This window comes from Thermobia domestica, chromosome 9 (assembly GCF_964235325.1).
Source record: "Thermobia domestica chromosome 9, izTheDome1.hap1.1, whole genome shotgun sequence".
NCBI lineage: Eukaryota > Metazoa > Arthropoda > Insecta > Zygentoma > Lepismatidae > Thermobia > Thermobia domestica.
Window position 1 is genome coordinate 78,143,002 of NC_137462.1, and position 17,788 is coordinate 78,160,789.

The following is a 17,788-nucleotide window of genomic DNA, read 5'->3' on the forward strand; positions in this document are numbered from 1 at the left end:
CGGAAGTTGCAATTTGTATCTATCTCATAAATAGGAGAGACATACTTCACTCCTTAAAAGAAAAAGAAGTTGCATAAATTTCAGAACAAATCAAAATGAAACAAACGTATGAAAATAGACACTTCGAGTAAGAAAGAAAAATCATCACTGAAAGAGTTAGTATAGAAGTAACACCATAGTCTAAGAAATTTAAAGGTACGTAGTTATGCAAGCAAGACCCCATCATTGGACTCTATTCTGTGCCAACACAATTCAGTGAGAATTATTATCCATCTCTCTTAAATCGTTTTTATATTATCCAACAATTTTCTTGGTCTACCCAAAGACCTCTTTCCGCTTGCTGTACCAACTAGAAACGTAAGTACTTGCACATATATTTACTTTGCGAGCATCGCTCGTATCCATCTTAGGACCTCGATCTTACTATCCGTATGGAGTCCAATGACGAGTAAATATTCTGGATTGTGTAATTTTTTATTTTTATTTTATTTTTTATTTATTTATTTATTTATTTATTTTGCATTCACTTTTTGTTTGTCTCGTTTAGCTTCAAAAGTTTTCTTAATATGATTTTTAAGTTTATTTGGATATTCTATTTGAAGATGTGTATAATTTCTAATTTTGTGCAGATTAAATTATTATCCGAATTAAAATTAATATAATATTATGCGTATGGGTGCATTATATAATTATATAAGACACATATGTGCATTTAGATTTCTACGTTAGCCTCCATAAAATAAAATGTTCACACTAAAATTGTTTCATGTGACACACTTATATCGTCCACTTATTGTATCGTCCAAATTGAAAACGTATAAAATATAGGTACTCTTAGTTTTATTACCACTGTACCTTTAAAAGGACCACTTCTTTTCCCAGCCAATAAAATTTAATTTTTTTTTTTGAAACGTATGCTTAATTGTAATTCTCCCCTGTAAGTGAATAGCGTATATATATGCAAAATATAGTGTAAATAAATGCGTCGAAAACGTGTTAATAGCATATCTTGTAAAAGGAAAATTAATTTTCCATACCTTAAAAATGCATGAAACCTTGCTTTCTTGTTTTGTTATTAGCTATCGAAGGCGCACAATTGAACTTCTTTTAGAACTTAACATACTTAACGTTCCTAAGCCGTATACTTAATAATTTCCTCCCACGATGTTAATTGTACTTTTCTTATTTGAATATTCTACATATTGCGTGTTTAACAATATGTATTTTTTTTAACGTGAATCGTAACAAGTGTTTTATATGATTGTATCATTGTTATATTTCATAATCAAACATAAACACTCAGTTCTAATAACGAAGTAATAAATGCAAATAAGAAAAGAAACAAACATATTTTCTTTACATTTCGCGATAGTTCATACAAGCAGAGCTTTGCTCGTAGTGTATATGCTTTCATTAGGAGGAAATTATTATTATTACATTCCGTCAGGTTGCTCAGCCTTACCCAGTTGCCTGGGTGGAAGGGGTGGGGTGCTAGTAGGAAAATAAATAAAATAGAATGACAAGCAATTTAAATATACAAGGTACTCTATTGAACAGATATAATATATTATATAAATAAATTTGTTATTCATAAAAATGATCTTAACTATGCTAATTTCAAATTATAACTTCTGGATAAAGGTGCAGTAATTACCACAACTTCTTTTCATAACATATAGCAAGTTGATGGCTGCTCTACGACAATTGAAAGATGAGTATACGCGTCAATTGCTAATACATATCACTCCTCTTTCCCTGCCTAGATTATTGCAGTACAAAGTTTCTATTTCTCGTGTCATAGTCTTGGTATTCTCCAAATTTCACCTCACGTGATTATTGTATGTTCCCAATAAAAATTGGTGTAATGAAGTAAATACTCCGAGGTGACAGTCCAAAAGAAACCAGTGATAAATGCAAGTAAATGAAACAAAGAGTGGAACGTGGGGAACCCCCGGTGAAATCGCTAGACACCATATTGCCCACCAAAATATCGTGTCATTGAGCCACTGTGAACTATAGGTCGTGGAAGTAACTTTTTTTTCTTAATCACTCCCATGAAAAAGTATATGCACTATGAGTAGTAATTGCCCTTACCGTAACTGCAGATTCACTAATTTCTCCAGGGATTACTAAAAGTTACGGGGTGTTATATTAATATAGGTCATGGCCATTTTCATCTTCTGTAGAAGAAAAAAAAAACATTGTTTTTTCACCCATGCTTCGTAAGCTTCACAGTCAGGAAAAGATCATTGTAATTAAATTGTCAAATCCAGTGTTTCTACGTAATGAACGTGAGGCTACAGGAAGTTTGAAGTTCTCAACTACAGTACCGTAGTTTAGGATAGGCAGGTGCATAATCAGCTGTTGTATTTGGGTAAGTTTAGCATAACAACTCAGATAATTTGTCAGTTGTTTGGTTTCATCATGCATTGATGCTGCTTTTCTTTTCTTTTTTAATTAGAAAAAAAAAGAGAGTTTGTGTAGTCGCAATGGTTATTTCATGGTTAAGTCACGATTCTGGGTCTCTTTCCTTCTTTCTTTCTTATAGGGCCCACTCACGGTCCACGGTTTGCGCAAACATCATGTTTGTGCAAACATCGTGTTTGCGCAAACACTCGGCCACACACGATACAACTGTTTGCACAAACTTCAGTTCAATTTTGAGTTTAATCGCGTAAGCATGTCCACTGAAGCAGCTTGTCTAACGTTAATGTATAGTAGGCTATATAAATAACACCTACTCTCAGTGGCGGAACTTCAAAATCAGCTCTCCCCCTCCACACACAGATACAGAAAAATCTTGCCAGGACTTATTAGGACCTATAAAATAATTTAAGCATTTCATGTTTCTTTCCAGCACAGACATTCAAAGTCAGGCAATGAATGACACCATGTAAACACGAGTAACTACATGTAATAATCAGAATATTACCGCTACTTTGAATTAGGACTATTTACTAATTGTTTAAAACTGAATATAATATATGTGAATGGAGTTTTCATGATTGTTACACTGTTATAATTCAACGAGGATATGTATGTGTACACGGCTGATTGACAGTGACAGTTCTGGAAAAATATTATGTTGCTTATTTTCCTAATGATCTTTTGATTACGAGTTACATACGCATATACTGTTGTGAAATCTAATTTGATTTCAAATAAATTTTGTAATATATTAAATTTACCTCAGACTTGTAGCCAAACGGACTGTAACTGTTCCGAAAGTAGTTCTAAACTTACTCAGAAAAATAAAGGTATCTTTTTCCCCAACTTTGATCACATCAGGAATGACAAAATCAGGTGTTATACCCGCTCAAAACCAATAATCTTAGGGTAAAATAGTAAGTATAGTTTTCAACGGAAGTAACAAAAATTATTTTTCTTGATTGCGATTTCATGTCTGACTAAAATAAAACACATATAATCAGGGCCTCCTTACGTCTTGGGCCTCCCTGCCGTTGCAGAGGCAGTAGCTCCGCCACTGCCTACCCTACAGTTTTTTTTTTTTTCGTAAGATTGCTCTAATTTAGACTTTAGTCTGGCAATGTCAGCTTATGACCTTTGTCTGACCAAGTTTTTCACCCTGGCAGATGTTATTGGGTACTAGAGTATTTAGACGAAATTTGTCGCTTGGTGTTGGTGAGCTCATTGCTTGATGAAATGACAAAGCGACTGTTTGTAACAAGCTGCTTGCAAAATGGGTCTGCAGTCATTCAGTCAAGGATTTTTTTTTTTTTTAAATCTTATCAACTAGAACACAAAATCTTTTGTACGAATGCAACAAAACTCCGCGTGCTGCTATGCTCAGTGAGGTATGATCGGTGGCGTTGGGCGCTGAAAAATGACTGTTACGTGATGTCATGCAGATTATCAATCATGTCATTGCTGGAACTCCCGCGCTTCGGTGTTGATCCCCTTCCCCCTTCGGCCCCACCGACGGCCGCGAAGGCGCGAACTCCAGAAACTATTGAAGTTAGCAGCACAACGACTGTTGTTACCAACATGCACGTTTAAAATGGTGCGGTGTGAAGAATGAAGACTATGTCTTTTTTTTTTTTTTTGGTTGAGAACAAGGTCACAAATGAAAATATCTATCATAACATATGCACAAATTTACCACTACTTATATTAAATGAAAGTGTTTCTTCCACATCAATTATTTCATCCAAGGTCGAAATACCGGATAATTGCATTTCCTGGTCTCTCAGAAAGTCCATATGGGAAAAATACCACAACGAGGGTACATACACGTCATCTGTTCCACTTCCAGATCTTGTACTTGCATTTATCTTCTTTAGTTCTCTTCGGTATACAGAACGAAGTGAATTGATTTTATTCCTCACTGACTCTCTGTCCGCCGTTTGTTCTATTTCCTTCATTTTATTCACTAACTTCTCATATGCCGCATTTTTCAAATTCCTGTTTTTATAATCTTCACTCTTTACCTTCCACAGTTCAGGTAAATTTCTATAAAGGTCAATAAATTCTCGCCAGAATTCTTGATTCCTATTCATTGACGCCATAGCGCAAGAAATAATCGTCTGTACACTAGGCTTCCTACTCGGAAATAAAGCTCGTGTTTGCACAAACATGCCCATACACGGTCCACGTGTTTGCGCAAACATCATGTTCGTGTAAACAATTTTCGAACGAGTTCGATGTGGAAAATGTTTGCACAAACGTTTGCACAAACAGTTCATACATCGCCACACACGGTCAAACTGTTTGCACAAACAGCCTTGTTTGCGCAAACCTTGGACCGTGTGTGGGCCTTGTTAGTCTGGAGAAACTGGTACTATTACGTGTGGGAAATGGATAGTGCCACACCTGGAGTTATTGGCTGGTGCAACACACAGAAGACTTTGCTCATTGGTACAACTGGCACGTACAACCCTTGATCTGTTGATGTTCTTCATGCAGTGATGCCAATTTTACGTCTACGTTCTTGGTTCCAGATTATGTCTATTGTCTCTCTTTCTTTCAGAAGCACACTTTTCTTATTTTGAAATTATAGAACTTCTTAGGTGTGTGTTTGAAAGGAATAAATTATTTATTTCTTTTTATTGTATTCTGTCACAAGCATTTTGCTTGAAATCATACTATCTCACTATAGAAAAAGAGATTTATCAAAATACGAGTAAGGTATTTCTGAATATGAAATTCGAATACAATGGAATGATTTTTTGAGTGGGAATGGAGACAGAAGCTTACCATTACTGTTTCTGATTACCAAACCCCATGCTATTTTGTTATTATTTTGCATTCTCGTCTACCACGTAGACCTATTAGAGATCCTGTCTTCTAGATAAGTAAAGCTGGATGCAAAACGATTGTCAATTCTTCCTGCCAACTTTTTTCTCACTGGTGTAACTGGGTTTCTATATATATATTCTATGTCTTTACATTGAGAAGTTCTTAGGAAAGGATTAGAAATAACTGAAAATGGACTTGATCTAATGTACTATTCCGGACATACAAGAATATCGTGAACGCATTTGCTGTTAGTATTGCTGTTTTGCTACAGTATTCTTGGAAATTCGATTTCCAGATAATATTGTTAATCGTTTCACGAATAAGGGCTGCATTGTCTTGTTATATTTTTACATATATGTATCCACAGAATATTCATTCATATGTTACATTTTCTATTTTGTTCTTGCATATAGGGCTACGTTTATTTTTAGTTAAGTGCAAATCCATGCCTTTAATTTAGTTGCAGATCTTTTATTTCGAGGATAAATTTTTGTATATAACAAGAAAATAATCAGGACAAACATTGATGTCAAATTGTACCCTTCAAAACCCTATGCGAAGGAAAAAGTACTTTTCAGGGAAGTATGTCAAGACGTTTGTTCCTAGAGTCAGTGATGGGTAACAGCGAAGGTGTTGAAGGGAAAGAGGAAAACAGGGATTGTTCTCATTTAAAGAAAAAAAATAGTTATGTTAGAAGAGGAAAAAACGAGGTTGCACTTTGCGTGCAGGGAACACTGCCATATATTCCTCATTGACCTTGAGATTTCAGCTCTATAAGCAGAGTAGAAAAACAAAAGAAATTACTAAGTTGGGAAAAGAAGAAACACTTGTCGGAAAACATGGAAAGTTGTCTAAAGCAATGTTCTTCCATTTTCACGCACGCAGAAGGTATATAATTCTTTGAAATGTATTTCACTTTTTAGAATATTGAAGACAGATCAATAAGAAATTATACAATAATATTGACATTGAGATTTCACGGATTTACAATTAACGAATCCGCTTACGTTTTATGATGTAGTGTTTCCAGGTTCGAATCATGTCGAAGTCACAGTATGAACAGTAGCGTGAGGAGTTAAATCTATGCCAACAGAGGAATGTTAATAAAAGTTAATACATCTATCTTTACTGAGGATAAAGTGTTACTATGACTTTTCTTTAAAGTTTGGTAAAGTTAAATTGTTGTCAGTCTTCCTTGCTTTTCTACAGTTGTTCTATAATATGCAAGGCAGAAATTACAGTGAAACTGGAAAATGCTCAATCATTCTTCTTTATAATGTTAATTAAATTTTAACTCAAATATATAGTATGAGTTTCTTTTATATAAAAGTAAATAAGTTTATTTGTGTGGCATAAATTATTAATAACCCAAACAATATTCTAATTTCTACCGTGCATTTTTAAGGACGTTTAATGCATTACTATAAACAAATTATTATATTTTATATATATTTAGTGACTAATAAATAGATAAATAGTCTTGAACTTGCATCCATCATTAACCACAAACCCATATTATTATTATTATTATTATTATTATTATTATTATTATTATTATTATTATTATTATTATTATTATTATTATTATTATTATTATTACGGCTAGAATATACCATATTTCTAATTTGATTCTATGAGTCTTGATCAGTTTGCATTCTGAGCAATTAATTTATCACATCTTGTGCTTCAGTAACTTACTTATAAATCATTTGGTGTATTAAAACAATATATGGATCAGCTGTTCAATTTTCTTCTGGCGTTAGTAACTTACCGAATATGATTGAGTTTATATATATACACACTGTCTTTTGGAATATACTGCTTGGACTATGAGAGCCTGGATCTAAAAGCAAAAGCAAAAAATAAATGTTTAGGTAAAAATTAGCCAGATCCATTAAAGTAAAAGAGGGAAATATCTTCAGGGTGTGGTAGAAAATGAAAGGAGAACTATTGGCTGTTATCCGAGGACGTTCTAAACCCTTTTATTTGTTCCATTTTTAATGCAGACATATACCTGTCCTGGTCGATATCTTTCGAAGGCTGTTTTTTTAATTCTTTAGTGCCTGCGTGTATCTATTGTAAATCCGTTCTCTTCTTTATAAAAAAAGAAAAGAAAAGAAAAAGAATCCAGAAAGGAGGTAGATTAAATGACTAGAAGGACCAAATGATGAAAAACGAGAAGTAGCAAGAATTCTGAGAGCGTTGTTCAAGGTCTGTTTTAAATTGTTTCGTGATGTTTCTTACGGTAGGCTCTTAAAACAGTCGATTCCTTAGGGCCATTTTAGAAAGAAAGAGTGTACGTTCTTGTAAGATTTCCTACGTTCAGATAGCAGTAAAGAGGGAAAAACATTCTTCAACGAAAAGCAAGAGTGTCTTCAGTTGTGTTCTATCCAACTACAATAAAATAAAATAATAGATGTTTTTGTTGATGTGATAATTACTTGCTATGTAGAGTTAAGACTATTTTGTGCTACCTATTTCTCTGTTCAAAATAGTAACAAACTAAAAAGAACAAAAAACAAAAAAATGAACACTAAATGAATACCGATTACAAATATGATTCACCTCATTTCTGTACATTCAAGGTCGATATATTATCATTTATCAAGTTTAAGGTCTAAGAAATTACGTGTTATTTTATGAAACAGAATCAAATGTTATAACTATCCTTGAAATCCTTTTTAAGTGAAGATTTCTCACATAAAATGTTTTCATAATACAGTGCTTTATTAATTTTTTATGAAGTATTTTCTACATTATGTAAATGCAATGCAGTTAAAATTCCGTTAGTAAGAAAGTTTTCCAAGTTTAAATCTAAATTATCTAATTGTCACAGGTTAGTGCAAGTATCATGCTCGAAATGTATGTTTAAAATAATGCATATTACTTACATGTTCGTCTAAAATCATGTCCTCAAATGTTTGCAATTAAAATTGTGAATTTCATTGCAATTTATATACGTGTCACGTCACGTTTTTGGAATAAATTATACTTAGAAGATTGTATCCGATCTGCGAAACGATTTTCACCATCTTGTGTGATACGTTAAAGTACACCCTTTAAAAAAAATCACGCATTTGCATTGAAAGAACGTATTCCAAGATCTGAGTTCTTCATTTAATAATTGGGCTGCGTTTTGAGTAAATAATCAGCGTTTTCTGTTTTGGAGCATCAAATCTGGATTTGATCTATTCTGGACGTCCATGTGGTTCTAATTATGTATAAGCTCTAGGTCCATAGTACACCTTGCCGTGGTTCTGAAAGGCAACGTCAATTTCAAATAATCGTATATATATTAATTCGTATAATTCCTGGGGGCCGCGGTGGCTCCATGGTAGAGGGTTCACCTCTGGTGCCTGGGGTCCCTGGTTTGATCTCAGCTCGCGCCAATTGAACTTTGTGGTGGACAAACCCCTTGATTCATTTCCTCTTGGTTCTCCCGTTTCCTCCCACTTTCTTCATTCCACTACTTCATCATTTCTCCTCATCACCGTCTCCTTTAGTCTACACGGCATAAGCGTGAGACGTAAAATTGAAAGATTTCATTTCATTTCATTTTCGTATAATTTTTTAAGTACCTCGAAACTTTGAACAAATGCCTGTACTGAAAAAATTGTTGGAATATTTTTGTCCCGAGTGTTTGTTATTCAAAATTTATTAGATCAGTATCCTAATGGTAAACGGCAAACGTTTCGGGCTATGCGTCACGCTAATAGATGTCGCTATTTGTGCTATCGCTTGCCTATATAACAAAATTGTTGAATAATTGCATAAATATGGTCTGGAGTTTGAGGTGGTTGGTGGACAAATTAGAAAGAAAAATAATTGTTAAATGTAACCAATTAGAGCTATTAATTAAGCACGATTTTAGCCTATAGTCTACATCGAGCCTAAGGTTCGGGCGGAACAACTAGTTATTTGTTTATTCCGAACAAATTATTTGGATAATTAATTTGTTCAAATATTCGAATAACGAATACACTTAAACCAAATATTGTTAGATTTACGAATACGGAAATAAGAGATTCCTTGTAGCTAAGTGGTTACCGAACGCGTCTTTGTTGTGGCGGTAAGAGCTCATGTGGTTTGGATCCCACGTTAAACTGTAAGTTCACGTCTCATATAGCCTCACTGCTGAAAGGGACGTTAAACCAAACTCAAATCAAATCAAATCAACCGAATACTGAATTAGTCGTATTTTTACAACACTAGTCAACATCAAGATAAATACTTCTTCTGTGTTAGAATTTAAGTACTACAGGTGCCTTCATCATACATATAACACATTTTAAACATCTGTGAACAGATTAATCTGTGTAACAGCAAGAAATTTACTTAATTATACGATATTGTGTTAAAAACAGCTGTTGCAATTTAAAGTACATTAAATAATGCGCTTTCCTACGTCTTTACTAATGACAGGTGTCTCCATTCGGAACCAGGGATGGCCATTTTGCAATCATTGTTCAATCGAACTCTGTCTCGCTATCCAGTTATAGAACTCATGCTCACTCAAATTCGCGCTCATTTATTGAGCTTGTGGCTGATTGTGGCCAAGACCCTGGATCCCAAGTTTGCTTATCTCTGTTCGGGTCAAGACGAAGTGATCCAAGGGTTATGTAGTGAAAGGTTTCGCAATTGACGTCGTCAGTATAGCACTACCTGTAATCCCCAGGCACCCATTTTGAAGATGCTGAGTGAACTTCGAATCGCTTTGAAACGAGGATAGAACAAGAAACCATCTTCACTAGATATCAAACCCCGGACGTCTGGTTGTTAAGTAAACGCCTTACCTACTACGACACTACGGTTTTTCTGACATCTGACCAATGCAAATGCCCACTATTACTAATCTGTGCTGCAGCTTCGGTAATATGTTGTTGTCTCCATGCTTGTATTTTTACAATACAGTATAAGTGTTTATTTGGGATTAATGTATGTACTGTTTCACTTGCTGTTACGCAAGTTATTTCCTTGTATTCAATTCAACCGTGTCGGTCGCCTCAGTTTAAAATTATACAAGTTGCCCGTTATGTTGTATACTGTATCATACGGCGCATATCGTATATTCAAATCTTAGTTTGATGTACTGTGTTTGTTATATTTTGCTGATGTGTCAATGAAGAGTTCATGAAGAGAAGTTGAGGGACGGAGCATCTTGAACTGGTTTGGCTACGTTCCTGAAGACATTCTCCTGAGCTTCAACCTGATTGGTGAGGCCTGCGGGGGGGATGACAAATTAAGGTGAAAGACCTAACCCGGGACAATCTCCGTGTTTGTGTCTTCATGTGCTTATGCTGTCCAAACAAGCAGCCTCGAGGTAAAAAGGGAAAAAAATAAATAGAAAAAGAAGAAACAGTAAAACACGAAATGAAAAATCGAAACCTTTTATCCTGACCCGATGCAAACAGGAAGAGGAACCGTGACGTTTGGAGATCAACTTAACGGTTATGAGCAAAGCTAAGAGGCTTCTGCAACGTGAACATCGAATCATTTTTTATATTATTATTATTATTCAGAAAGTTAACTGTTATAAAGTGAATTTCGAAAGAGACTTGCCTATTCAAAGACTGTATTTTTAGCCTGTTACGGATTTCTTTTTTTTATATAGCTTGTTAACTGTTCGTTGACGAATTGCAAACTGGCTGTGTTGAAACAACATTCAGGTTTTGTTTCTTTCTTCTTCCTGTAAATTGGGTTATTATTGCAAGGCCAGAGTAAAATTGCTTTTATATTCTTTTTAACTTTGTCTGTATGGTTAGGCGTCTGTAACTAGAGAGGCCATCTTGAAAAATTCGTACAATAAATTACATGGACAGTTATTTTCCTTTCTTTCTTGCTTTTTTTTTAATTATTGAAAGGAAAATAAGGGTCTGTTCTTTCGCGTGGCTGTTAATATTTTGCGTTATAGTGGTCGTAACAGCTGAGTGGAACGGAAGAGCAACGAGGAAGTGATGGGAATAATCAGGAAGGGAATAAATAATTAATGCTAAATATAAGAGAAGAAATAAAGAGAGAAGGGGGAGAGAAAGAAAAGTTGAACATTTCTTAAGAAGCAATTGTTTTCGTGTATGTGATAGGAGATATAGTAGAAGGAAAATAGGGTGAGGGAAGATTGTAATTGATAGTCGGAGTTAAAGATTATATTTCTGACATCAAAAGGGAGCTACCAGGATGTCACCAAAGTTTTCCGCCATGTCAAAAAATGAACTTTGGGCACTTCAGGAAACATTAGTGATTAACAGCGACATATCAACCAATGTAAAGAGGAATCCTTACGCTGGTAGATATCCGATTTTCGTTTTGCTGCAGGTGGTTCTCTGATCTGAAATATGGAGCAGCAAAAAACACTGACTCGTGAGCTGCAGCTCTATGAATTTCAGCTGAGACATACAGTCCATGAAGCGTTACGAAAGACTTGTGCGGCGAAAGGGAAACATGCCGTGAGTTACGGCACAGCAAAGGTGTGGTTCATAAAATTCAAAAGGGGGTGTATGTGATTTGTCTGAAAGAGAACCTGCAAGAAGATCCCCAACCATAAACATGGAGCCTGTATGCCAAGCTGTGGAGGTGAATCCCAGCACCAGCAACCGTATGTTGACTACGGAGGCGAGTATCTCAAAATTCAATTATGCAAAAGACATTGAATATCATTGGCAAGGTATACAAACGATGTTGCATTGTCCCGCATGATCTCACTCCTGAGCAGGCTCCATGAAGGGTGGAAGTGTGCAGAGCACTGTTAAACAATCTCATGGATCTGTATTTCATTAAATGAGTTGTGGCGTCAGACGAAAAATGGGTTTTCTGTTGGAATCCAGACACCAGTAATCAATGGTTTAATCCAGGCCAGAACTCAACACTCATGGTGAAGGAGAGTTTGTTTGAACACAAAGTGATTCTTAGTGTACGGTGGAATTTTCAAGGGCCAGTGCACTGGTAACTTGTTTCTCATGGTCGTGCTGTGAACGCTGAGCTGTACTGTGAGCAACTGGAACGTATGTATCAAGCTATATCACAAACATTCACGCATTTAATCTATTGCAAACGTCTCTTAGTGCAACGGAACAATGCTACATCCCATAGGTCTCGTGAGAGGACGTCATCCCTCATATATGACGGGCTAAATATGATCATAGATGCCGGAAGCCCAGAAATCTAAAGCCTAATTTTCTTGCTTACACAGTACTGCTGTTTCAATTCCTATATGTGAGGAAATCTGTAAAAAGTAACAGTGACCAATTTCCTTTCTAATATAAAAACTACAGTTTGTGACAAAAGGAAATGGCATATCAAACATGCATTGTATAGTTTATACATACGAATACTATTTTAGTACGTTGTTTTCTTTTGTCAGTGACTATATATCTGAATGTGCAAACAGTAATTTTAATTTTCTAGACTGAAATAACTAGAAGAATTTCCATTGGATCAAAAGTAAGATTATATGTAATACATGAATGAATCAAGGACTCATGTATTGTATGTGTGATGTTATGTGTTGACGGAGAGTAACGTATAGCTTGGGTGATTTGAAAGAAAGCGAACGTTCACTGTTCGCTACAATGTCAACGAGATGAATCATTGAATGCTAGACGAGAGAGACAGAGAGAGAGGGAGGGAGAGAGAGGACAAAAGATTTTAGTGTGTGTTTGCATTAGAAGGTAAACATCACGTGGATGTTGTAGAGCAGGTGTTATTTAATCAGTGAATATGTAGGACTTGCAGTGTCATCGCACTTGACTCGTCCGAGTCAAAAGAAAATCATAGTGAAAAAAAGAAATCTCGACAAATAGACACTGAAGCTCACAATTTACCCGCGTGAAATCAATTTACCAATAGACGTCATGGTTTTCTTGCATTTACCAATAATGTTCGTCATCTTAAATGTAAATTTGAAGTATAAATATTTTAAATGGTGATTTTTTTATATCTTGAAATGTAAAATAATTTTTGAAATGGGAAATCTAGTGCTGTTAAAGTTCGAATAATCAAAAACAAAATCATTCGATAATGATTCAGATTCTTCTTCGAGTATTGCAATGTAAGTTACTTTAATAATTGTGTCAGCAATTTTAATAATGTTAATAGCACTAGCGGGGAAAATTCCCCTGCCGATTTACTGACACAATCAGTAGTACACTGTGGAGAAGACCAATCTTGATTCAGTGCTACTCCTTGCGTAATAATTTCGTTTCTTAGTCACTGCGGCAATTTCCGAAATAGTGCCTTTGAAGCAAATTTTCTTTGCTAATTCATTTTGATACGTAATGAAAGTATATGTCTAAAAGAAAAGCTTATAAAATAAATATATTCAATCACAATGTGGAAATTTGTAAACAATAAACACACGTTATTTGAATTTTTAATTAGTTTCAGATTAAAAGAATGAATTAACTGTGCGCTAGACAAGGAAGTTGATATAGTGTGTAGTTTGTGTGATTATGTTGTATAGTTAACATGATATTGATATTAGAATTAAATATTAATTTACTATCTTTACAATTACTCGCGTCTCCGTACTATTCTTATCGAGTTCTTATATACAGTTAGTTCTCTATAGTGGAATAATTAGATTGAAGATTTGTATGCATGTCTCATACTTAATTACTGATGATGACTTATTTTGGAACATAGGAAGCGGAAGTATGTGGCCCAAGAGTAAACCGAGTTAATATTTGGTGGTGTATAAAGTCTGCATGCATTTTTTTTTTTTTTTTTACTCAGACTAAGGTAGCCAAAGCGATACCTAGTGATGACAAATTAGTACAAGAATGAGAAATTTAAAGTGCATTACTACGCAAGAAATTTTATCCTATGAACTCGAAATCTTAAATCATTGACCCGCGTACATGAATTAATTTGAAGTTATTATATTGAAAATTCGACGTAGCATATGGTAAATCTGAATATATATATATATATATAAAGAGAGAGAGAGAATATGCGCGTATCTACGATTTGGTCAAGACAGCCTATACACTTCTTAATAAATTTATCCATTATAAGGTACGATCAAGTGACATTTTATCCTCTCTGACTTTGGAACTCAAGTGAAGAGAAGCCTCTACAACTTCTTTCAATCCATCTCATTTTTCATACTTATCTTTTTGTACTCATCTTTAGTGATGGCGAATTTAATTCTATATGTTTAGGGAAAACCTTACTTTGCATTTCGGGTAAAACATCTCTCTTTAAACGAATGCAAAAATCCAGTACTTCTTGTTAGCCTTATAGGCTAAAGAAGACACTAAATGGACATTTGATGTTAGAAAATTGGTATAATGAATATTGAGAGTAAAATAACTGAGTAATTAGCTATGCTTCCAAATTGGATAATTCTTAAGGCTATGTGTAGTTTGGATCCCACATTAAACAGTAGCCACGTATCATGTAGGTTTATTGCTGCAAAGAAATGATTAAGTATAAACTAACAGTGGTGAATGGTCTTCCGAGAAAACTCATGAATATACTGTTGTGAACGCAAATCTATGTGGCAGAAATCAAACTGGTGACTTTTTGCATACTATCACTGATCCAGTATGTCTCTTTTTGTACATGAAACAAGTGCTTGGTTGGTTCTTTTTGTCTTTGTGGGTTTTGTAATCTAAATCTATATTTCAGCAATTATTTTAGAATTAGAGCAGATCCTGTTTCTTCTAATAGGATCTGTGTTGAATAGTGTAACGAAGTTACTATGTTAGCGCTATGAAATTAATAGGTAAATTGAAATTGTAATTGTTTCCTTACCGAAATTATATTACTTTTAAACTGGAGTGCATAAAATCTTTTAAACAAATGGTGTTTTACTAAGTTAATTTTAAATTCTTTGTTCGCATGATGAAGATGACGCAATTTTAGAACGTTCTTGTCAGCTGAGAAAAGGGTGTTTCCTGTGTGGCTGTAGTTCGGAAAAAAAATACCTTATTTAATTGTGTTGGTATCCTTGAAAAAAGAGAAAAATGTACCAGGTTATATAAAAACTTAGCTTGGTGCAATAAAATTCTGTGCGTATGTGCTGTTGTTCAACAGCGAGAAGAGGATGTGAACACACACACACACACACACATATATATATATATATATATATATATATATATATATATATATATATATATATATATATATATATATATATATATATTTGACCGTGTGAAAGTGAACAAGTTATACCATCCGTTGAATATTTTTTTCTTTAATGTCTGAATGCAATAGTTGTTGAACTAGAAGTTTGTTGTATTTATTGTAGTTTGATTGTGACATTACTTGATAATAAAACAATATTATTCTCCATAGTTGATCGGTGAATAAATAAACACTTGAGTACTTATACACCATTACAATGTAAGTGTGACACTTAAAATAAGTGTAAAATGTAATCTAGTTGCGAAGAGAGTCGTCGTGTCTCGTGAGTAAATCATGGACATTGATAATTAGTTTACAAGTCATTCATAGCATATCGTTCTCATCTTTGGTGTGGGAGATCCGGTTTAGATTCCCAGTGATAGAGCATGTGATTGTATCCTATCTGAAGTTATAGGTCCACGTCTCATAATAGTTCTGCTGCCGAAAATATATTAGCACTCCTAAACTCCTAATAGATTGGCAATTACGATTCATCTCTGATTACTAGATGTACAGCGTGAAATAAAGACAGTAATAGTACGTCCAGTATCGAAAATTAACCATAGATAATTTGAATTTGTGTGTGTTATACTCAGAATTTAAGACTAATGAAAAGTGGTTGTAGCTCACAAATATGTTAAAGATATTTAGATATTACTTAACCTACATATTTCACTTGATACAGATGACATAATGAATATCGAAAATATATAGTTGGATATATTTGCCCTATACGTTTAATAATATGTGCAAAATGTCAGATATTAATTATAGGAATTTTTCATTTTCAATGTTCTGGCCCTTGACATTCCATCATCTCGGTTTAACCAGCTATAAACATGCTTAGACAATATTCGAGTAGCCACGTGAAGATTGTGCTCGCTTTTGTATGCAAGATCGTGGCATGCATTCTGGCTATGAATATAAGTTTTCGATAGCCTCAGAACATAACTGTAGCATTCAAGTAAATACAATGTAACATATATATTTGTTCAACATAAGCGTACTTTGTATTGCATAGAAATCAGGATATTGGACTTTTATGCGATAGTTCGTGTTATTAAAGCAAGTACAAAAATCAAACTTTTTTTAAAAGTTGGAAGTATAAAATTCGTAAAATAGTTTGCTGTTGTACTCAGTAGCATACGTTGTTAATGTGTAATGCAGATTATATTGAAGACTCACTCTTAGCGAAGAGGAATGTATAACTTCGAAATATTTCAACTGCAACGTTTAGATGTTAAGGCGCATAAAGAAATCTGAAGCATTTTATGTTGTTTCAGTTAGGTAACCGGCATGTAAATTCTTTTCAGTAACATTTACGTTCCCTTGAAATAATAATAATAATAAAAAAAACACTTTGGGCGTAGATCGGTGTGATCTGATTTGCAATTTTTTGTTGCTGCTTCCGTTTCTTTGTCCCTTCGCATATGCGGACAAAATGCATGTAAAGTAGAACAGTCACGTCTCTTTGACGTAGCTTAGGAAGAAAGTGTTCGTCGTCTTCTTGAGTAACTGCTTTCACACTATTTATTCTTCTTCTTTTGCTTTTTTCACTACACACCTGGATGAAAAACTTTCTCCATGCAGTTAGTAAAAATTCGTGATGAAACTACTACATCCCTATGTGAGGCCTGTATATTCACCTAATGATTCTTAGTGGGAGGTAACGTTGCAAAAGTGCTCGCGGAAAGAGAATGAAACAATTAGAGAAAAAAATTAAATAAACAGAAACCCGTTTCATTCTTTTCCGTTCAGATAGATTTCGTAAGGTGAGGGTTCAGGTCATAGGGTAAAGTGAATAGAGACTCTTGTGGCTGGTTTTATAACCTAATGTCCGGAAAAGTGAATATATTTTGATAGCTTGAAATGGGATTCTCCGTCAGAATTCATTGCTTTATAGGTCATAAGTTGTTGATAAATTACGGAAGCAGTAAAGAATACAACTCATTCTACTTGACTTGTTTGTGGTTTAAAAATCGCAGATTTTTTTTTTTAGTTCAGTGGATAACATATGATGAAATTGCTTAAGGTCTCGATTTGCATCCCATAGCTCGTTTTCTAAAGGTTTTCGTATACAATTCATTTTCCAGGATACAAATTAATTCAATTTCATTTTGTAAATAATGGCTTCGTTTTTATTTGAAACAAAGGTGTCAACTATCATGTATCAAATATTTGGTATTTCACTGTAACGAAGTTCAGTTTCCTGTTTTTTTTTTTTTTTTCAAACTTTTCGCAAGATTAGATACTCATCTGTGATCTCTTTCTCTCAAACTTGTCGAAGTTGCTGAGTATCCGAGACAAATGGAAAGGAGCTTAAAGCTATTGAAGATTCACAACTTTGTACTTCGGTTTGAGCAAAATCTATGCAAGATAGATGTTTCAATGAATGGATTTTATTGTA

At 34.3% G+C, this 17,788-nt stretch overlaps 2 protein-coding genes across 4 annotated transcripts in view; one reads left to right on the plus strand and one right to left on the minus strand.

The window, feature by feature from the left end:
- The window catches only part of LOC145694772 (serine/threonine-protein kinase S6KL-like), a 388,845-nt gene that overhangs the window by 229,610 nt on the left and 141,447 nt on the right, over positions 1-17,788 (plus strand). The window contains exon 9 of one of the 3 annotated variants that reach the window (XM_081771396.1): positions 4,783-6,771. The exons of the other annotated variants lie outside the window; for them this stretch is intronic. Within the exon in view, the coding sequence (XP_081627522.1) occupies positions 4,783-4,926 (144 nt within the window). The 3' untranslated portion in view covers positions 4,927-6,771. Of the gene's footprint in view, positions 1-4,782; positions 6,772-17,788 lie in introns of those variants that run through there. 3 annotated transcript variants of the gene reach the window in all.
- LOC145694771 (uncharacterized) overlaps positions 1-17,788 on the minus strand; it is a 33,607-nt gene that overhangs the window by 8,774 nt on the left and 7,045 nt on the right. The window lies entirely within an intron of this gene.